This window comes from Mastigoproctus giganteus, chromosome 9, assembly GCF_048544385.1.
Source record: "Mastigoproctus giganteus isolate SK-2022 chromosome 9, ASM4854438v1, whole genome shotgun sequence".
In the NCBI taxonomy this organism is placed as follows: Eukaryota; Metazoa; Arthropoda; class Arachnida; order Uropygi; family Thelyphonidae; genus Mastigoproctus; species Mastigoproctus giganteus.
In genome coordinates this window covers 230,730,522-230,753,062 of record NC_143583.1, presented here as the reverse complement: position 1 = coordinate 230,753,062, position 22,541 = coordinate 230,730,522, and the positions used below count along the sequence as shown (strand labels likewise).

Here is a 22,541-nt window from a genome sequence, read left to right as displayed (position 1 = left end):
GATTTACAGACTAGGGCGGATCAGGTACATCGGTCTCTTGAGTATATTTCTAAATTGAATGTTCCAGGTATGCAATAAATCTTTTAGTCGAATACCAGTGGGTCTGGCGCCTCCGTAGCCAGGTGGGAAGGAGCAGCAGTGCGTAGCACACGCTTCTTGAATAGACCGGGGTTCGAGCCCGTCACCACCAAATACGGAGGATGCGGAAAGGTCAGGGAATGACCACCGTATATTCCCGGAGCAATATGGCCTTAGTTGCTAATGCTCCTAAAAACCAAAATAACAAATAACAATAACCAGTGGGTCTATTTTCAGTCGGTTTGCTGTTGTAGAACGCCGTTCATTCAGAGTTTAAAAGCGACGATCGAAGATTGAATTTTGCTGAAAGATTGAATTTTGGTTTCATAATTAAGGAGCAGCATTTTCCTTCTAAGGCTGGAAGACTGAATTTTGGTTGCATAATTAAGGATCAGCATTTTCCTTCTAAAGTAAAGTGGAGACTCTACATAAAGACTTTGGAGAGGGGATGTTCTAAACGCTCCTAGAGCAGTGAGAAGGGCACTGTGTTGAATGGTATTAAGTCTAATCAGCGCACTTTTCCTATCCCAGTCAGACAACAGCACCATAATCCAGATGAGACCTCATAAGGGCACGGATGTAGGAGATGTGGGATATAGTCTCCTACATCTGCATGTAGGAGACTATACCCCATGTCATGGCAGAAATGGACCTTAACAAGTTAAGCTTCTTGGCACAGTTCGGAGGTATGTTATATGTGGGACAAAGCTGAGTTTGCTGACAATCATTAATTCTAGGAAACGAAGACTACTGGTGAGAGAGAGATCAGACGATTCTTTAGCCGAAGATCCATTTCTGGATACGGCTTGCTTATATTGCAGAAGTGAACTGCAACTATTTTTTGTTCTCATATACGATATCCATTCTAAACGATATTTATTATACGATATTTATTTCCATAAATAAATTTCTAATTTATTAGAAATTAGAGAAATTAGAAATTTATTTATTTCCATAAATAAATTTCTAATTTATTTATGGAAATAAATTGTAGCTGTCTTTCAATGGCATAAATATTTTGTGAACTGCAAGGTATAGTAAAATCATCGGCATACATAAATACACTACTCGGCAAAATTAACAGAACGCAGAGAAAATGTCGTTAAACCCGTTCCTCTTGCAAAGAAGCCAGACAAAATTTGATATGGCGGTGTACCATAAAATAACAATGAAATGAGGAGACAGAAAAACTTTGGACAGGTATAAGGGACATTTATAGGGGTTGTATGAGAATTGCCAAGAGGGTTCGATTACGGAAGTCGAAACAAAATGTTCGAAATGAAGTCACACGACATCAATACGGCGTACAATCCTCTCCAAAGGCACGACAGCGGTGAAGTAGGCTCGATATAAGGTGGTCTATAAGATTCTGTGGCAACAGTTCCCAATTCTTTCACCAGCGCAGACTTTAGCTCACCAAGTGACCGAGACATTGGCTGTCGGCGTGCAATGCGACCCCCAAGGGCATCCCGCACATGTTCGATCGAATTTAAGTCTGGCGATCGTGCTGGCCCCCAGCAGTTATTGGATATCTTCAGTTTCAATTACATTTCTCACGGCGTATTTCCAATTTGGCACCGATATGCAGCCACACATTTTTCGTCTTGAGCAAGCCCTTGACTTCCTTGTAGTCTCATCTGGGTATTGCTCTGTATCGAGACCAGATACTCGCGGCTGCCCTCAAGGATCCGTTCTCGGCTCTGTTTGCTGGAACGTGGTCCTTGATGGGTGGCTGGTTAAAGAACATGAGCGTATTTCTAAACTTGCATATGCAGACGATCTTGTTGTTCTCATATATGGTAATTCCAGACTTGAATTGGAAGAACGTGGAAATGATGTGTTGCTTGACTTAAATACTTGGTGTGTAACCCACAAACTGGAGATTGCCGTAACGAAAACCAAACAAATGCTCTTTAAAGGCAACCTAAATTTACAGAGACCATCAAACATAAGATTAAATGACCAACCTGTTAAAATTGTCCGTACGTATAAATACCTTGGTATTAACCCCGGGGGCTCACATCTGGTGAGTATGGGCTTGGCACACCCAGGGTCCTGAGCTGGATATCATCATTCTTCTCTTTCTTGGTGATTCCCTTCTACTTTTGACTCTCTCTCTCTCTCTCTCTCTCTCTCTCTCTCTCTCTCTCTCTCTCTCTCTCTCTCTCTCTCTCACTCTCTCACTTTCAGGGTTACTCGGGAACTTTTTTTTTTTTTTTCCTGGTGCAGCATAAGCCTCAGGCTTCCTTGCATCATATGGATATTAATAATAATAAAAATAATAATAATAATAATGATCGATGATCGGTTTCAGTTCGTAGCGCATGCAAAATATATACTCCAGAAAATAAAAAACTCTTGCATGGAGTAATATTTTAAACAATTTGCTTGCCACTGGGAGCAGTGCGATGGGTCAATATGAATCCGGAAATTCTGGATTTTTGGTAGGATTTTTCAATATTAGTTTTAAATTGCTCTTTTCCATGCAGTTGGGAAAAGTCCTGTTTTCAAGCATCTATTGTATAGTGTAAGGAGTAGGTGCGGCTTGTATTCCAGGTTTTCTTGAAAATTTCAGGCTCAATAAGATCGAAGCCCGGGCATTTTCTATTTCTGACCCTACTAGTGGCCACGCTGAGTTCATCCAGGGTGAAGGGGGGGGGTTCAATCGTCTGGTTTCTGTAGTTATCGTTTCCGTCATCCTTTTGTCTTCCAATGACATACGATGTTTCCAATCGATTGTGCATGCCTCATTCTTTCTGCTCTCTGAAGAATGGACATCCCAATATGCGGCAGCTTGCTATTACACCTCTTATGAAATGATCCAAGTCCTTTCCTCATTCCATTCCGTTCCATCTACTTGTCATTGATGGAACCTTTTTCTACCTTTTATGTCCTATGTTTAATTTCGCAGGGATATCCAAATCATAATACATAATTTTTCTGTAAATCCTCCAGGACGACCGTATAAGGTCAAGGAAATTTACAAGACAATACATCACCGTAGTTAGTAATCATGCGAACTCGAACCACAGTCAATCGAAACGCGTGTACTAATGTATAACCCATTGCTTGATCACTCAGATATGCTGGGAGAGTATAACTTTCTAATTTTACATGTCCGGTGTATATTTGTGTCCATTCGCGCATTCATTACATACTAAAAAGTAATCATGCCAAAACTGTTAGCAATGGATGTTAGGCCTTTTACTCCAATCGGGACTGCAGTCGACCTCACACGGAGGAAACGTTTTCCCTTTAATTATTTCAAGTTTTACAGCCCAGATAATTTCAAAACAATCCTTGAACAGATGCACTTGTGCAGACGAATTGACCCACTTTGACGAAAATTAGTCCAGGCTGTAAAAAAAACAAAAAAATCCCTAAGGTTCAATAAGTTTCTTAGTATTATCATTGCGTTTCTCAAGCAATGCTCTGGAGTACCAGCACTTAGAATTCCTTGCGGATGAATAAACCTTTATATAATTTACTTACAAATATTGTCTATGATCTCATTTAATTCATTTTCTGTATCGTTTTAACACTAATGTAATATTTATATACAATAACAACAACAACAAATATACAGGGTGTCTCAAAAATATTGGTACAAACGTTTAGGGGAGGTAGGTAACATCTAAAGGAATGCGAATCGCATAGGAACCCATAACAGGAAACGTCATGGGAAAGTAGTAGCAGAGGCACAAGAAGCAGAAATGACACAAGAAATGTTTGCCACTAATGGCAAACAAATGTTTGCCATTAGTGGCAAACATTTATTTGACATAATATTAACAATGGAGTACGAGATGGATGCATTTCATGATGTTACAACAGATGCTCGAAGGTTCCACCATGAGACGCGGTGCATGCGTGACACCGACGCAGCATGGATTGGCGGACACGGTCGAACACACCTGGAGTTTCTTTGACAGTACCAGCAGCACAGACGAGTCTCACCACGAGATCCATTTCCGTCTCCACAGGAGATTCATGCACGATAGATTTGAGGGGCCCTCCCCCACAGAAAGAAATCAAGGCTCGATAAATCATGTGAGCGTGGGGGCCAGGCAACGGGTCCACCACGGCCAATCCATCGACGCCCAAAACGCCTGTTCAAATGGTCACGAACACACCTTCCATAATGGGCAGGCGCCCCGTCATGTTGAAACCAAATGTTGCATCTCACATTTGCTGGAACATCGTCAAGTAACCATGGTAGAACTTGTTCAAGAAAGATCAGATATTTAGCGGAGTTCATGCGGGATGGTAACAGGTATGGGCCGACTAAGCAGTCACCGACCATACCTGCTCACACATTTATTGTGAAGCGATGTTGTGCCGCATGGGGGCGCATACCGTGTGGGTTATCGTGAGCCCACACGTGAACATTGTGCTGATTGAATAAGCCTTCCCTTGCGAAATAAGCCTCATCCGTGAACAAAACATAAGCTGGAAAATTCAAGTCTTGTTGAACAGTTTCTTGGAGAAACCACTGCGCAAAAGCCACACGTGCAGGATAATCTTGGGGGAGCAGTAACTCAACCCTTTGGAAATGAAAGGGGTGTAAGGAATCGTCGTGCCAGACACGCTGTACACTGCAACGAGACACTCCTAAAGCATAGGCAACGGCACGTGTGCTGGTAGTAGGATTATTCTGGACGGCATTCAACACACTTTCTTCCATGGCTGGAGTTCGCGTCGAACGTGGTCTGCCCGCACTACTCCTGTTACCTCTAAATGACCCATAGTCGCACAAATTTTGATGCACAAGCGCAAACAAACGGTGGTCCGGTACATGTCTGTCGGGGAAGCGCTCTCCATAAATTCGTTGAGCGGCTCGTCCATTGCCCTCTGCTAATCTATACACTAGGTGCATGTCTGACAGCTCACAGTTCGTATATCGATGCATGCTCTTCGTGCGGCGACTACTGCTTGAATGGGTAAACCAGAAATTTTCCCTCTAGCGAACTGATGAACAGCGCCGTGTACCGACTTATGGTGACGTTTCCGGTTATGGGTTCCTATGCGATTCACATTCCTTTACCTACCTCCCTTAAACGTTTGTACAAATATTTTTGAGACACCCTGTAGACCTGCAATTTGGACATACAACAGGGGAATCCTTTTAAGGGCAATCTTCAATCTAGTGGCCCAGATCAACACACTGTAAACAAGTGGTCTCAGATTGATGACAGTTTTTGGATGAAATGTCCATAATTCAAACACTTAAAACAGCGGGACGTTATTAAGAAATGCAGACAGACCAATGACCATAAACCTTACCCCCAAGATCCATAAAAATCTTCCTGATTTGGATTCTCCAAAATCCAATTCATGTTATTTTCATTACGTAATTTAATCTTAAACTGAATTTTGACCACACTCTTAATTTTTTCCTCCGAAATACCGTGCTCTGCCAAATTTTTATCATATATATATCCTCTAAAAAATCTGAATCACTTACTTATGAATATCATATACTATTAATGCGGGATTTTGTTTCTTAGGTAATCCCACTGATGAATTCATTTATTTGAATTTACTAAAAGATTTCAGTTTTTCTAGGTCATTCTGTGTAACTGTTTCTATCAAAACATTTCTTATTGACTTAATTTTAAGTTTTTTTGAGTTCAGGCTTAAAACTCTGACACCTCCACCTTAACCTCCTCACTTGTCTTACATGAGATATTTTGGTCAGCTTTAACAATAATAATGCGTTCTTCGTAAACTAGAACTGCAGCCCTATCAGACTGCTCCGATTCATGAGAATACGAATACATTTGAGGGAACCATACTACTTGCATAAGCAAGTGCCTGAGACTTTGCAAGCACATTGTTATTATTAGCCATATGGTGCAAGGAAGTCTGAGGCTTATGCTGCACCGGCCAAAAAAAAAAAAAAAAAAAAAAAAAATTCCGAGTTACCCAGAGAGAGAGAAAAGTAGAAAGGAATCACCAAGAAAGAGAAGAATGATCATCCAGCTCAGGACCCTGGGTGTGCCAAGTCCATACTCATTCGATGTGAGTCCCTCTCAATCCTCTCTTTTTCTACAGCATCTAACGTAGTTCTAAGTTTTTCATTATCTATATTGAGATCAATAACCAACCGCTCCCTGTTGTTCCAGGCTTTGGACAACTCAACAACCATTGGAAGAGTTACCTTTGCTCTTGTCTTAAGAGTATCTAACATATTTAACTTAATTGGATACATGTAAACTAGAACTGCAGCACTACCAGACTGCTCCGATTCATGAGAATTATTTATAAATTGCGAGCCATCCTGACCCTAATCCAAACGAGGAAACTGCTCCTCCAACATTTTCTCCAGTACCGCCAGAAGTTCCTTTAGACTGAGGACTATTCCTTTAGACCTCACTCTGTCACCAGAAATCTACAATTTCTGGTGCCAGAGTGAGGTCACCAGGCATAATAAGAAAAAAAGAAAAAAAAAGCGGGCAAATTATGATAATAGAATGATCACCCGTAAATGATTACATCTACCCATTTATTTTGTCTGTAAACTGCGTGTGGTCTCTGGTCTATTTTGCGCACTATAGCCATAGTTGCCGATGCGCCTAATAAATAGCCTGAGACCGACTAACTCAGCCACAGAGTGACAAAAGCTCATTAAAGTTACTCGCGTCATGGACGGGATTCGAATCCAGGCCTTTTCCACCCGGTGTGGGAGGAGGACGGTGATGGTGCCATTGTGCTAGCCGCATAGACCCACCAGGCATAAGTGAAAGTGCGTTTAGGGTCAAGCGGCACCAGAGGTTTCTCCCATCTCCGCGTAGTTTACATTGTGGTGTGTAACAGTATGCTGTAAATGCCAGAGATTTAAAAGTGTATGGGTCTTGGATCGTTTAGTGTCCTGTACCGTTGTTCTTCTGGTCGTTTAGCCGCTGAACCCCACTTGTGGCCCAACGTTTCCCCACTTGCTCCCCGTGGGGCAGACCAGGAACCCAGTAGCTTATATATACTCTGGCAGGTCCTGCCACCTAATTTCCTGAGATTTCGGTGGCTAGGATCTAAAAAAAAAAAAAAAAAAAAAAAAAACGGGGACACCTAAGTTTAGAAAAAGCCAGGAGAGATTAATGTGGTTCAGTTTTCAATTTAGAAATCATTAATTTTGATTAGTTGCGTGGGGTTTACGCTGGCGTATTAGTCCGAGTAGGGGGAAGACAGCAGTATGGGGTCGATAGGGAAGGCAACCCCAAGTGGTCAGTAAGGCATGCCCATGCCTCACCAGGTCTCCTCCCTCCCCAGGGTGGCAGGGGAGGGAGGAGACAGGAAGACCATCTCCTCCTCCCCCTGCCGGGGAGAGGAAAAAAAGGTACCAGGTAAGGGAGCTGGTAAAGATCGCCACTTGACTACATGGCAGTGAGGCTGCAGCAGTCGCAGTGTAGTCATAAGATCATGTCCGGTAGTAGAGTCACTCGTGGGACGGTGTCCCGTCCAAGTTGAATGTCTTTGTTTCTCTATCTTCGGTTAGTACATTTGTCATTTTCACTTAGGTCTCATATTTGTTGATACATAAGCAGGGTTTCTTGGTTCCAGTATTCGTTCGTATCATTGTATGTAGTGCACCGTCGCTATTCCTAGGCAAGACAGCTAGTATCTTCCATATAATTATCATTCCGATGTGTGTCCGAAAGGATGTTTTGATTTGTTATCTGGCTGATCATCATCACTCCTAGTGTATTGCATTTAGCGTTCTCCTTCTTGAGAAGAGTTCTTGAGCGAAGTTGGTCAGGGCTCTGTATTCCTCCTCTGAATCCAGTAGGTGAAACTCTTGCTCTCTGGGGAGGTATCTTATACTCGTGATTAGAATGCACCCGAGAGATCCTCGTATTGCGGACAGTCGTACATGATGTGTTCCCAGGTTTCGATCTCTTCACATGTACAGCATGGGGCCTCTACAAGGGCGAAGTCCAATAACTTTGCGTTAAAGAGGCCAGTAGGAGTGGGGGCACTTTGAACGAAACTGACCAGGGGGGGCGGTCTGTCAATCCTCCCTTCCCCCACCCCGCCAACCCTCCCCTCTCCGAGCTCGCGGTCTGCTTCCCCCCTCCCTCCCCTACCCCGAAACACTTTGAACCAATTTTGTCAGCGGGTGGTCCGTCGACCTACCCCTCACCACTAGGTGGCGCTGCCATCGAAACACTTTGAACAATTTCCAGCGGATGGTCTGGCGACCTTCCCCCTCCCCTACCCCCGAAACATTTTGAACCGATTTTGTCAGCGGGTGGTCTTCCACCCTCCCGCTCCCTACATACGCCGCCAGGTGGCGCTGCCATAGAAACCCTTTTAACCTAGCTGACCATGGGCAGTTTTCCACCCTCCCCCTTCTCACCCCCGCCGCTAGGCGGCGGCACCGTCGCACACTGTTAAAACATGCATAGTGTCTTATGACGTCATAGTCCTTTGAGGTAATTCTTGGAATTCAAAGAGAGGGTTTTGTTCCCCCATGAATTTGAAAGTGTTTTTTTTTATTTTGCTGCTGGATGGTATATTTTTAAAAGAATTTTAAATGAGAAGACTATTTTAAACGTTATTTTTAGGCAATAAATTAAAGTATTCATGAACAAATCAGTGGTATTATTTCAACATAATTAAAGTAGTTTAACCTATGGTATTTTTTAAAGTATTCATGAGCAAATCAATGGTATTTTTTAAGTATTCATGAGCAAATCAGTGGTATTTTTTAAGTATTCATGAGCAAATCAATGGTTTTTTTTAAGTATTCATGAGCAAATCAATGGTTTTTTTTAAGTATTCATGAGCAAATAAAAGGTATTATTTGAATATAATTAAAGTATTCATGAACAATATTTTTAACCAATGGTATTTTTAAGTACTCATAACCAACATGTTATTTTTAGGCAATAAATTAAAGTATTCATGAACAAATCAATATGAACAATATTTTTAACCTGTTCCCCAAACACGGTGTAACAAGTCTTAAAACGTCATAATCCTTTGGTGTAATCCCAAGAGAGGATTTTGTTCCCCCATGCATTTGAAGGTGATTTTTTAAATTTTGCTACTGGATGGCAACAGATGTATATTTTAAATATGAAGACTATTTTAAACAACATGTTAATTTTAAATTGTTGTTTTTATTTTAAACTATTCATGAACAATCAAAGGTATTATATGAACATAAAGTATTATTCATGACCAATATTTTAAACATGTTATTTTTAGGCAATAAATTAAAGTATTCATGAACAAATCAATGGTATTATTTGAACATAAAGTATTCATGACCAATATTTTAACCTGTTCCCCAAACACGGCGTAACAAGCCTTATTGACGTCATAATCCTTTGGGGTAATTCTTGGAATTCAAAGAGAAAGGTTTTCTTCCCCATACAGTGTATTACCAGTCTTATGACGTCATAGTCCTTTGGGGGACAACACAATTCCTAATTAAATAGTTTATTTTTTACTTTATTTTAATTTGTTTTGTAGCCAATAAAAAATAATTGCACGTTGATATGAGTGCAATAATAAATATTGTGATCGTATAAATAAGGGACCGTTTCAAACTGAGTGGACAACCATTTTTTCTAAATTAATTACAGATGCATTGGTATATTTTGACAAAATGTGTTTCTTTTCTTCCCCTTTCACAAAAATTATACTACACTTTGTAGTGACCATATCCAACCACATCCTTAAATCTTTATGTTGAATGAAACCCGAATTCAATGGTAATTTATGGCAATTTTAAAAAATCCAAATATTTTGTCTCTTAATTGCGTTTGGTAATTTCCACCCACATGGTGGGTACATTTCATTGCTAAATAAATTTTCACGGTCAAAAAACGCAACATCCTTTATAAAATAATTTCCATGAGAATTTAGAAACATTTGAATATCAATCCCCAGCTGATTTTTGAGTCATTTCCTGGAACTGCCTGTGGGCAGTTGATGTTGACCACCGCTGATATATCACGTGACCGTGATAGTTGTTGATGATTGACCAGCACTGTTACACCACCTGATGGTCATTGTAGTTGATGATTGGTAGGTCTATAACCTATATAAACACCTTTGGGGGCCTGAATGTGCACATTTCGTTTTTGCCTACTTTCATGCTTGTGCTTATTTGGTGGATATTGGAATTATGGAATCCAGCACTGTAAGTATTATTTCTAAAGTCTGAATTTGTGTGTTATTTCAGCATTTGGTTTGTACTTTAATCAAAAATTTATTTTTATAGATTTTTGAAGATGTAAGTCTAGAAGTAGAACAACAGTTAATTAATGCCGTTAGTGAATATGATCCTATTGATAACAATGAAATTGTTACTGCGAACGAGGATCCCAAACACGTGGTAAGTATATTTTGCTTTTATGGCTGCTGAAAGATATAATTTTAATGTATGTTTTCTTGCTTAGTTGAAACCGTGTGAACGCATTGTTTTTTGGTTATTCGTTCCAAGAATTATAACTAATCTCTAAATTGTATTAACACGTGTCTGTGTCTCGATAATATAGAAGCGTTTGGTTACAAGACTGAACGCATTTACATTTCTGTTAGTGACCATCTCTAGTTTATTGTGTGCAGTAATATTTATTGAAATTCTGTGGGTTATCAGTTCAATTTTTTTTTTTTTTTTTTTTTTACAAATACCTGTGAACAATTAGCTACATAGATTTATTTTAAACACCTAAGCATTGCTAAAGGGTGATTTTTATAACGGAAATTGTATTTCCGGATCGATCTTATTGTTTGAAATTTTTAAACTTTAATCATGCAATTTGCTTTTTTTTACAAATACCTGTGAACAATTAGCTACATAGATTTATTTTACTACCTAAGCATTGCTGAAGGGTGATTTTTATAATGTAAATTATATTTTAGAACACTTGGGGGGAGGCTGAGTTTATATTTCCGGATCGATCTTATTGTTTGAACAGGCAATTTGCTTTTTTACAAACATCTCTGAACAATTAGTATTAAGCTAAGTGTAAATTAATTCGACTAATTTTAGTTTATTCCTACTATTTTCTCTTAAACCCCCAATTAAATGATCGTTATTGTTTTTTAAGAAAGCTGGATTATTGGTAATACTTTATACTTTCAACCAATAAATTTCACAATTTCTTGTAAGTTAAGAATAATTTGAATTTAATTTTTTAAAAATATAACCTTTTGCTGAATATCTTTTTAATAGGGTTTAGAAGACATCACCACAGATGTTGAAAAGGAGTTGATATTGGCGGTTGATTCCCCCAATTTTAATCTTGGTTTTTCTCTGGACCAGGTGTGTTTTTTTTTTTTTTTTTTTTTGCTTAAATTTTTTACAACAATTCTTTTGTGATTTCGACTGTTATTTAATACAGCTCTGTTTTTTAGGATAATGATATGGAGACTCTCAACCAACCAGGAGGTGATATAATCCCTGAGGTGACCATTTCTCTGGATCAGGTGTGTATTTACATTTCTTTTGTAATTTTTCCAAATATTTTTTGCTTAATTTTTTTAAAATAATTCTTTTGTGATTTAGTTTGTTATTTAATACTGTTTTTTTTTTGTTTAATTTTTTACAATAATTATTTTGTTATTTAATACTGTTTTTTTTTTAATTTTTAGGGTAATGAGAATCAAACAGGCAGGGGTTTGCAGGAAGATGATAATGCTAGTGAAGGGACCCACAACGGTGAGGGTGTTACTATTTCTCCCCCTTTTAATAGATTTTATGATATTTGTGCTGGCGTAGAAAAAATTTCTCACAAATATAAAACAAAATTCATAACATATACAACAAAATATAAAGACCTTGACCAGTTGCCCGAAGGGACATTTTTTTCAGTTTTCAGAGAGGTTCTTGAGGAGGTTATTAGGCTTCTCAGCCAGGAAGGAACCTTTTCCCATGTTAGACTGTGTGTGAGGGCCAGTACACTTGACACCAATATAAATTTACCTTTCATGTTAATTGGTGACCTCACACTTGACCGCATTTTTGATGCTTTTTTTGCTGTGGAGCAGTCAAAACGTGAGTTTCTCCTGGCTGAGGATTTGCAAATTGATATAATTTTAATTAATATTGCTAATCGTGGAGGAGGTCGTAACAACATTAAAACAAGGGCAATACTCAATTTGGAAGCATTTTTGTCATCGAAAAAATCAGTAATCCATATAAAAAACGCGGATAATCTTTGTATGGCCCGAGCGATCGTGGTGGGTATTTCTGGTTTTGAGGATGACAAGCAAATGTACAGACAGGTGCGGGAAGATGTGAAAAGGGTTCAGAAAATTCGAGCTGCCAAGCTCCACAAGATTGCAGGAGTGCCTCTGATCAAATGTGGATTGCAGGAGCTGGATTTATTTCAGAAACATCTGGCCCCCGAATATCAGATTATAGTGTTTTCTGCCGAAGACGGCTTTAACACTATTTACAGGGGTTCAGAGGCCAAGAAGCAAATCTGTCTCCTGTATCACAGTAGTCATTATGATTTGGTGCGATCCCCTAAAGCGTTATTCGGCAGTTCATACTACTGTCCAGATTGTTTGAAAACGTTTAAAACAGCTGAGAGGTTAACCACACACATATGTCCCAAGGTCTGTACACGCTGTAGGGCAAAAGCCTATCATAGTGGAGAGCGCTCTCTCTTGTGTGAGTCTTGTAATAGATATTTTCATGGCCGCGAATGTTTGGAAACACATAGGACAAACAATATATGTTCTCAGTTCCGTCGCTGCAGCAAATGTATGCTCACCTTTTCATCAAACAAAGAGCACGTTTGCATATCACAGGATTATTGTCACTACTGTAAGGTTGAACATGAACCCGAACACTGTTTTGTCCTCAAACCAGAACCACCAAAGGACAAAATCTCAGTTATATACTTTGACACAGAGACTATTCTAAAGCAGGGTCAACACGTGGCTGTTCTTTGTGTGGCTGTGTTTGGGAGTCAGGAACATGTCTTCTGGGGAGAAGACTGTGTCAGACAATTTATGAATGAATTGTTTGCTGTCAAGGAAACGGTTAAGCGTGCACGTGATGGTAGGAATATTCGCACCATCGGACCAAAATATACTAATGTCAGGGTTCTAGCCCACAACTTTAAGGGGTTCGATGGCTATTTCGTCCTTGAGTATCTTTACGGCCAGGCTTATGAACCCCGAGTGGTGTACGATGGTTCCAAAATCCTTGGTATTTACCATGACCAGTTGAATATTGTCTTTCTCGACAGTTTTTCTTATTTGGCATTCCCACTTCGCAAATTACCTGCCATGTTTGAACTTCCAGAGGTCAGAAAGGGTTTCTTCCCCTACATATTTCACACCGAACAGACCGGTGATTACCAAGGCCCATTACCTGCTAAGCAGTATTTTCAACCTGAATATATGGGGAAAGAGACCCTAGCTGAGTTTGAAACATGGTACGAACAGCGGAGACACGAGCCCTACAATCTGAAATCTGAACTGCTTCGCTACTGCCAAGATGACCTAAGGGTCCTGAAAGGTGCCTGTGATAAGTTCCGCTCTCTTTTTTTAGAAATTACAGGTGTTGACCCTTTCCACCAGGACATTACCATTGCAGGTGTTTGCAATAGGGTATTCCTTCAGAAATTTCTTCCTCATAACACGATGGCCATCTTGCCACCTGCAGGTTACAAGGGAAAAAACATACAGAGTCGTAAAGCTTTAATATGGCTCACTTATTTAGAAAAAAAGCACAATGTTACAATTCAGCACGCACGCAGAGTAGGTGGAGAAGTTAAAATTGGCCCATACTTTGTGGATGGTTTGTATAAACAAACAGTGTATGAATTTAACGGATGCTATTATCACGGGTGTCCAAAATGTTATAAGCCCTACACACAACAGTCACACCAAAATATTACAATGGGTGCTCTCTATGAAGCAACATTAGACAGAGAGGCATATTTAGAGTCACAAGGTTTTCAGGTGGTCTCCATATGGGAGTGTCAGTTTGACGAATTGGTTAACACTGATATAACGCTAAAACAACATGCAGATGAGACCATTCATTTCGAAGGTTTGACACCTAGGAGTGCCTTAAAAGGAGGAAGAACAGACTGTTATAAACTTTATCACAAGGTCGAAGAGGGTGAAGAAATCCACTATCTTGATTTCTGCTCCCTTTATCCATGGGTGTGCAAATATGGTGTTTTTCCTCGTGGGCACCCTAAAGTAATACTTGAAAACTTTGATTACACACCAGGGGCATACTTTGGCATTTGCCATGCCCGTGTTGTTGCTCCTGATCAGCTTCTGTTACCTGTTTTGCCCATCAATAGCAATGGTAAGCTTGTTTTCCCACTATGTGGTCAGTGTGCTAATGAATGTTTACCCCAGTGCTCTCATTCAGATCGATCATTCACAGGAACATGGTGTACAGTTGAACTTGACCTTGCAGTATCCCACGGTTACAAAGTGCTACAATTTTATGAAGTATGGCATTTTTCTGAAAAATTCGAAAATTTATTCGGGCCGTACATGGACACTTTCCTCAAGGTGAAACAAGAAGCTTCAGGCTGGCCCGAGGGTAAGAATCGGGATGAATATATTCAGGAATTTAAAAACAGAGAAGGTGTCACTTTAGATGTAGACCAAATTAAGAAAAATCCAGCAAAGCGTTCACTTGCTAAAATTTGCCTTAATTCTCTGTGGGGAAGACTTGGTATGAGGACACAGCGTGTGAATACACAGGTTGTTTCCTCTTATGAGAACCTTGTTGAACTCTTTCTGGACAACACAAAGATTATTCATGATGCCAGACTTGTTACAGAAGAAAAAATGTTGGTTGCATCTGCTCCTGTTGCTGGAAAAGAACCGGCATACAGGAAAGGTAATGCTGTTATTGCTTCGTTTGTTGCTGCCTATGGTAGGATAAAGCTTTATGAGGCTCTAGACTCTCTCCGTGAACGTGTCTTGTACTCAGACACCGACAGTGTCATATTCACACAAAAACCGGGTGAATATGCTCCACCAATTGGTCATTCTTTAGGAGAGCTCACTAACGAACTTGACAGTGGTGATTACATTGTCGAGTTTGTCACTACAGGCCCTAAATCATATTCCTACAGAACCCACAAGAATAAGATGGTAACAAAATGCAAGGGGATCACGCTGAACACCTATGCTAACAAGTTGATTAACATAGAATCCATGTATTCAGCGGCTATGGGAGAACCAACAGATATTTCTGTGCCTGTCCCCTTTGCTGTTCATCGCGACAAGTGGAATTGCCATCTCTTGGAAACTTCCATAACCAAGAAATTTAGGTACACATTTACAAAACGTGTGGTGGGGGAAGACACTCGAACCTACCCTTATGGTTATTTCCGTGTGTAAAGATTTCTCACCTACAACGGTATCCACACACACACACATATATATATATATATATATATATATATCCTCCCACTCACAACAACCAGTTTTAAAATGTTTGTACATCCGTTTACATCTATTGTCTCTGGGGGCACCCAGTCAGGGAAAACAACATTTGTATTATCCCTCATTCGTAATAGAAACCTATTAATAACCCCACCACCCAAAAGAATCGTGTACTGCTATTCAGAGTACCAGCAAAAATTCAGCAGTTTCCTAGAAGTAGAGTTTGTAAACGGGTTAAAACCACCACAGTTTGACCCAAGTATTGAAAATTTGCTAATTATCGATGATTTAATTCATCAGGCTAAAGACAATACCGAAGTAGCCGAAATTTTTATAAAAGGGTCACATCACAGGAGTCTAAGTGTGATTCTGCTAACACAAAATTTATTTTGTCAGGGTACACAGTTTAGAACTATCAGTCTTAACGCACACTATTTGATAGTTTTCAAAAACCCACGTGACTCTCGGCAATTTTCTCATCTTGCCACACAAGTTTTTCCTGGACGGTCGGGTGTGCTGATTGACATTTATAAAGAAGCAACAAGTCGAGCACATTCTTATTTGCTCCTAGATTTTAAACAGGACACACCTGAGGTGCTCCGTCTGCGAAGTAATATTTTGCCAGAAGAGGCCCCCAACGTTGTTTATGTACCCATATGGCTTCTAGACTCCGAAAGCACAAAAACCTCATCAAGTTTATTTCTGAAGCCACTCCAAAACAAGCCACAGCTGTCTTAAAACACACTACGCCAGCACAAATCACATCTCTTTGTGAAATTTGTAAAAATCTCCTTTGTGGCAATATCCCTCTAAGTCGCAAACAGCATTCACAGCTCTCCAAGAAAAAGAAAATCTTGAGATTATTAGGAAATAAACAGGTGCCCTTCATACAAAGGCGAAAACTTATTCACCAGCACGGTGGTGCTTTGTTTCCCCTACTTGGTAGCATAATAGTACCATTGCTCACATCCCTCATAAGGAAATGAATCAGCTGTATAAAAAATTCACACTGCTAAACACCCCAGAGCAGAAAGAAATTGAAAGTTTGGATGACAAAATGTCATCTGTTCTTCAAAGGAAAGATTTGGATGTTGAAAGTAAAGTTAGAGAATATTTAACCACTTTACAGACTTATTTAGGTCTAAAAAGACAGCTTGCACCATCAGTACACACGGAAGAAATGCCACCACCCCCACCTGTTGAAGATGTTCCTGTGAAGAAAAGAAAAAAATCATCTTTTTTCCTACCCTCCCCAAGGCGGTTGAGGGCAAGAAAGCTGAAATGGGTTCGAATGTAAGTAAAAACCATCTTTTTTTTTTATTTAAAATTATTTTTATTTAGAAACAAATGTTCTGTTATGTCAACAGTTACAATAACATCATTCATCCACAAATCGGGAGAATAACACACATTAACAATCTGGTGCATGGTTAAGCCACGACACCTGTGTGTAAGGAAATAAATACAGTGTAAACCACAGGCTATAGACAACTTGTGTTGGATAACAGTAGCATTATACGTCCATTTTTTACATTGTTTAGTTAAAAATTTCACAAAGTCCTTTTTTGGTTTGCGACCATAGCTGTCAAAGTATTCGCCACATTGTTCTTGTAGAAATAAGGCAACCCAGTGCTGCCCAGGTAGATGTGAGGGATCTGTATTGACTACAAGGAGACACGGTTTTGGTAGCATCCGTGTAGGTAGTTCATCACGTGCACACACTCCCAATGGAAATTTCCGTGTGTAGACATCCATCTGTAAAATCTGTTCAATCTGTTCAGTGTTCATAATCCAGAAGTACCGAGCGATCCCTGGTGATCGAAAGGATGTTTTCAAACTCTGCGAACAACACCACTGTAACGTTCTCAGGTAGGTGAGCAGAAAATTTCAGCTCGATACGTACACTTCCTCGTCTATGAGTATTGATGTGTTCGCCTACGGCATTATGGTCAGGAGAGAGGTCAAATCCATACAACACATTACCTTCTAGGTATTCTTTATATGAAATATCATTACCCACATCACGTGTCCACTTGTTCAGTGATGTGAAAAGAGAGAGGTATGATCTGGTGTAATGACCCTCTTTATAATTAGGTGTCAGAGGTTGACTTGGGTGCTGAATACCATCAGCTGACACTACCAGATAACATAAATTGAAGTGGGCAAAATTGAATGGATTGCGACTGTACGAACCATTGAATGCTTCACTTGCAACTAGACCTATAACTAATCGAGAAGGAATGTCGCCCAGATAGATGTTGTCTCTTGTAGAATCACTCATACCTTTAGGAATCGAGTAATAGCTGACTTGCACCCTGTTTATGGGGTAGTGAATAGGATTTTTTTCAAGCACAGTCAAGTGGGCTAACAGAACTTTAGGATTTAATCTCACTTTGTGCACGAAGAGGGTTGCTTCCTGAATATGAACTCTGCATTTCATGTCTGTGGTGACGGCCAATAAACAGAATTCTGGGTTACTTCGCACTAGACGAATACGTAGTGACACATTATTAACGATATATCTTGCCTGGTGACACAAATCCAGATGTAGGCGCCCTAGAAGTTCCACACTCCTTGATTTTGCAATTGAATCCTGTCGTTTACACATCCCGCATTCTGTCTTGGTGAACATTTCACTGACATCCGCAACGTCATCTTTCACATACAGTTCTGTTGTTAATTGGGTACATTTGGCACCGCGATCGTAATTCAGAAGTTTTTCTAAATATGCCCTGTAGGGATAAGTATCTGCTGATGCATTGATTAATTTATCTTGTAAAAACAGATCGACCTGACTGAAAAGGGAATGAAAAAAATTGTTCACCACACTCACAGATGTGGCATCTATCTCTTTCCCGTCACTATGTGTAACACGAACTTTCAGACGTAAAAATGTTTTTCCAAAATCTAAATATTCTTCTGAAGTACCGGGAATAAAAAATTCGATGGGGCCTCCACTATCCACACTGCCTAGTGGTTGAAAAGTCACATAAGATGAACGTTCGATAGATAGGTTAATAGCCGGTTTTTGAAATAGGTCTAGTTTTGACATCATAAGCTCCATGTTTAAAAAATATCTCTGCGCTTCCTCTTCTTCCCTCTTCCTTTCTGGTTCAGAACCTTGTCTGAAATGGACTGACCGACTTCCGATGCTCTGTTTATAAAGGATCGTTTGAGGGGCACCCCCTCCAAAACATCACCAATCACGTTTTGACCTGCTCTTAAAACATGCTTACCCACAAAACGGGCAGCGGGTTTCAAAAGTGGGGTTAGAAAAGAGAATGCTGAACGAAAAATGCTACCAAGTCCGTACCCACGCTGCAAAGGTTGTCCGGCAAATGCATTACCGCCTCCCGCTTGTACCTTGTAGTAATCAATGTATTCACTCATCTTTACGAAAATGCAGCTTCACTAAAGTCTTCCCACTTCTGAACTCTAGAAACTGTCCGCTGTCTGTACAAATACTGATGGACACGGTGTGAAACCTGTGTCTCAAAAGGGGGTAATAGTCTGGGTTTTCGTATGTAAATGTGTTCTGTTCAATACAGGGAACAACACGTAACAGTGGAGCACACGTATCACCTACAATCTGGTCCTGAATCAGGTTGGAATAAACAAAATACGCTGAGACACCCCGTTTTATATCTGCAGGGTACTTCCCGCTGACAGCTCCACTCAATTTAGTACCAATCTGGTGAAAACCAAGCATAAGACCTAAACCTGGGGAATCTTGTGGAAACACTAATGAAAAGTTTTCTGGTATATGTAAAGTCAGGGTATCGTCTGAATTAACATTTCCACTTAAACTCGGGCAAATGCTCAACATTGCATCAAGAATACTAGAGATTGATTTATAGTTTCCATGGGGAAGCACACACATCTGGTAACTGCCACCAGTAACAAGAGTAAAAACAACATCTCTTGCACTTGGGGCAAAAGAAATTTGACCTTTGATAGGTAATACACTCTCACCAACAGATGTATCTGTAAATACACGGCAGCCTTTCCCCCGTACACCTGCTTTTTGAAGTCCAAATAATTTTACTAGTTTCTCGGGCAATTGTATTTTACCTTTTCCATGCACATTCACTGAAAATTGATATTTTGCAACAGTCTTTGTGTGTACTGTAAATGAAATAATGGGATGAACACTGTTCAACTCATCTAAAAGATGTTGATAATCTTTATACTTTAAAGAAAGCACATGTAAAATTTGTTCAGAGTCATAATCGTCGCGAAGTACATGAAATTCATCGTATCCTTTTGTGATATTGTTCCACACTCCTGGTAGGTGGATTTCAGAAAGTGCCACCACCCACTTCCCACTCAGATTAATTTCCCGGGGTAATTGAACTTTGAAACGTGATTGGGTGTTATCGGGATACATGTCCATACTTGCATTACTTGGTAGGGTTAGGTAAAACATCTTTGCTTCGTACCCAAGAATTGTAGGATGCAGGGTATCCAAGCCACTTCACAAGTAACTGTCTCTGGCCACGCACTGTACGCTTCCCAAGTACTTTTTCAATCAGATACACGTTTTCAGGTACCTCGTTATCAAAACGGACTCTCTGTAGCTGATGTTCATAAAATGTCCCTTCTATCACCTCACCATCTCTCCCTTTAACCTTATATACTACAGGGTGCCTTTTGATTACCTGAGCTATGAAAAACACCTCCTCAGACCAATTCCCTCTGAACGCTTTTCGAAAATTATGGCTATCATCACTAAGAACAACATGGTCACCGATTTTAAACTTGGGTTCCGAAACTTTTGGATGGGGTCTATATAATTTAGCATAAACTGTTTCTTCATTATGCATGGTGACATCTGCAGGGGCCATACCAATAGATCTGTGTACAGTTTCATTATAAGTTTTCACTAATTTTTGCAGCACATGAATATATTTATCATTTTTTGAATATGTAACCCATTTATAAATTTTTTCTTTTAATGTTCGAATAAATCTTTCTGCCATAGAAGCTTTCTTTTCACTTCTAGTGGTGTAAAAGTGGATATTTTTAGATTTGAATAATACACGCACTTGTTTATTAGTAAATTCCTTTCCTTGGTCACTATTAATATTAAATGGTACTTCTTCTTTAAAAATAGATTTGAAAGCTTTAACTACTTCTTGTGAATGTTTAGATTTTAATGGTCTTACCCAGCCATATCGTGAAAAGCAATCAATACACACGAGAAGAAAATGAACACCATTATTTGCTTTAGCAAGATTTGACATGCTGGCTAAATCACATTGAAATGTATGGTGAAGACCAGGAACTTTCATCTGGTTACGAGGAAAATTTCTTCGTTGCTGTCTGTGTCTCACATATGTGGGCTGTCCCGATAACCATTCTTTCACAGTATGTTTGGGTAATTTTGTATGTTTTTGTAAAGCATTAACACTAGCAAAGCTCCCCACCACAGTGGGATTATAATAATCTTCTAACATGTTCTCTTTATTGCAGGTAAAACAACACTAACCCTGGAACAGAAGATACTTACCTTTATAGTACTTTTCATACTTTTTGTAATGGGAGAATTGTGGACTGTCCTTGAAAAGAGAGCTGTGTCAAGATTTTATCAGAATAATGATTCCTTTGTAAATAATTTTGTTAACAGTGTTCAATAAATGACATCGTTTATTATAATTCTGTGTCTTCCTTAAAAGTTATTTAAAATCACTTTCAACTGGTAAAATACTACCATTGATTTGTTAATGAATACTTTAATTATGTTCAAATAATACCTTTGATTTGCTCATGAATACTTTAAAAAATACCATTGATTTGTACATGAATACTTAAAATAATACCATTGATTTGTTCATGAATACTTTAATTTATTGCCTAAAAATAACATGTTGGTTATGAGTACTTAAAAATACCATTGGTTAAAAATATTGTTCATGAATACTTTAATTATATTCAAATAATACCTTTTATTTGCTCATGAATACTTAAAAAAAACCATTGATTTGCTCATGAATACTTAAAAAATACCACTGATTTGCTCATGAATACTTAAAAAATACCATTGATTTGCTCATGAATACTTTAAAAAATACCATAGGTTAAACTACTTTAATTATGTTGAAATAATACCACTGATTTGTTCATGAATACTTTAATTTATTGCCTAAAAATAACGTTTAAAATAGTCTTCTCATTTAAAATTCTTTTAAAAATATACCATCCAGCAGCAAAATAAAAAAAAACACTTTCAAATTCATGGGGGAACAAAACCCTCTCTTTGAATTCCAAGAATTACCTCAAAGGACTATGACGTCATAAGACACTATGCATGTTTTAACAGTGTGCGACGGTGCCGCCGCCTAGCGGCGGGGGTGAGAAGGGGGAGGGTGGAAAACTGCCCATGGTCAGCTAGGTTAAAAGGGTTTCTATGGCAGCGCCACCTGGCGGCGTATGTAGGGAGCGGGAGGGTGGAAGACCACCCGCTGACAAAATCGGTTCAAAATGTTTCGGGGGTAGGGGAGGGGGAAGGTCGCCAGACCATCCGCTGGAAATTGTTCAAAGTGTTTCGATGGCAGCGCCACCTAGTGGTGAGAGGTAGGTCGACGGACCACCCGCTGACAAAATTGGTTCAAAGTGTTTCGGGGTAGGGGAGGGAGGGGGGAAGCAGACCGCGAGCTCGGAGAGGGGAGGGTTGGCGGGGTGGGGGAAGGGAGGATTGACAGACCGCCCCCCCTGGTCAGTTTCGTTCAAAGTGCCCCCACTCCTACTGAGGCCGTGTCCAATTAGCAAGTATGTTGTTTGCAACCCCGGAAAGAACCAAGTAGGCGATTTTGGATAGATTTTTTCAAGTTGCGGCAAGAACTTGTGGGTGATTGCTCCTTTGGTTGTTTCTGCCCACCTGTCCTGCCACACCTGAAGTCGGATCTTTTCTGCCCTATGGTTGTTTGTTGGGTCTATTGTAAATTCCAGGAAAGTGGTGGTTATTCCCTTAGATAAGTAGTAGAGGAGTCCTGTCTTGCGATTTCAAGATCAAGTGGAAGTACTGCTGCTATCACCTGCAGCGCTGGGTTACTCACCGTTCTGCAGGCGCGGGTGGTAGT

At 39.7% G+C, this 22,541-nt stretch overlaps 2 protein-coding genes across 2 annotated transcripts in view; both read left to right on the top strand.

Moving 5' to 3' along the window:
• LOC150081170 (uncharacterized) overlaps window positions 1–15,417 on the top strand; it is a 51,173-nt gene extending 35,756 nt beyond the window's left edge. Inside the window, exons 4-7 of the mRNA XM_090380953.1 lie at window positions 10,307–10,420; window positions 11,264–11,353; window positions 11,446–11,517; window positions 11,683–15,417. Coding sequence (XP_090237079.1) covers window positions 10,307–10,420; window positions 11,264–11,353; window positions 11,446–11,517; window positions 11,683–15,417 — 4,011 coding nt within the window. The remainder of the gene's footprint in view (window positions 1–10,306; window positions 10,421–11,263; window positions 11,354–11,445; window positions 11,518–11,682) is intronic.
• An 879-nt stretch (window positions 15,418–16,296) lies between these two features.
• Window positions 16,297–21,028, top strand: LOC150081169 (uncharacterized). Its single transcript, XM_090381545.1, has 2 exons — window positions 16,297–16,755; window positions 20,935–21,028. The coding sequence occupies exons 1-2, from the start codon at window positions 16,445–16,447 to the stop codon at window positions 20,936–20,938; spliced, it is 315 nt and encodes a 104-aa protein (XP_090237671.1). The 5' UTR covers window positions 16,297–16,444; the 3' UTR covers window positions 20,939–21,028.
• The last annotated feature ends 1,513 nt before the right edge of the window (window positions 21,029–22,541 follow it).

Coding starts and splice junctions, on each gene's coding strand:
- LOC150081169 (XM_090381545.1), top strand. CDS start 16,445: ATGAATCAGCTGTATAAAAAATTCACACTGCTAAACACCCCAGAGCAG.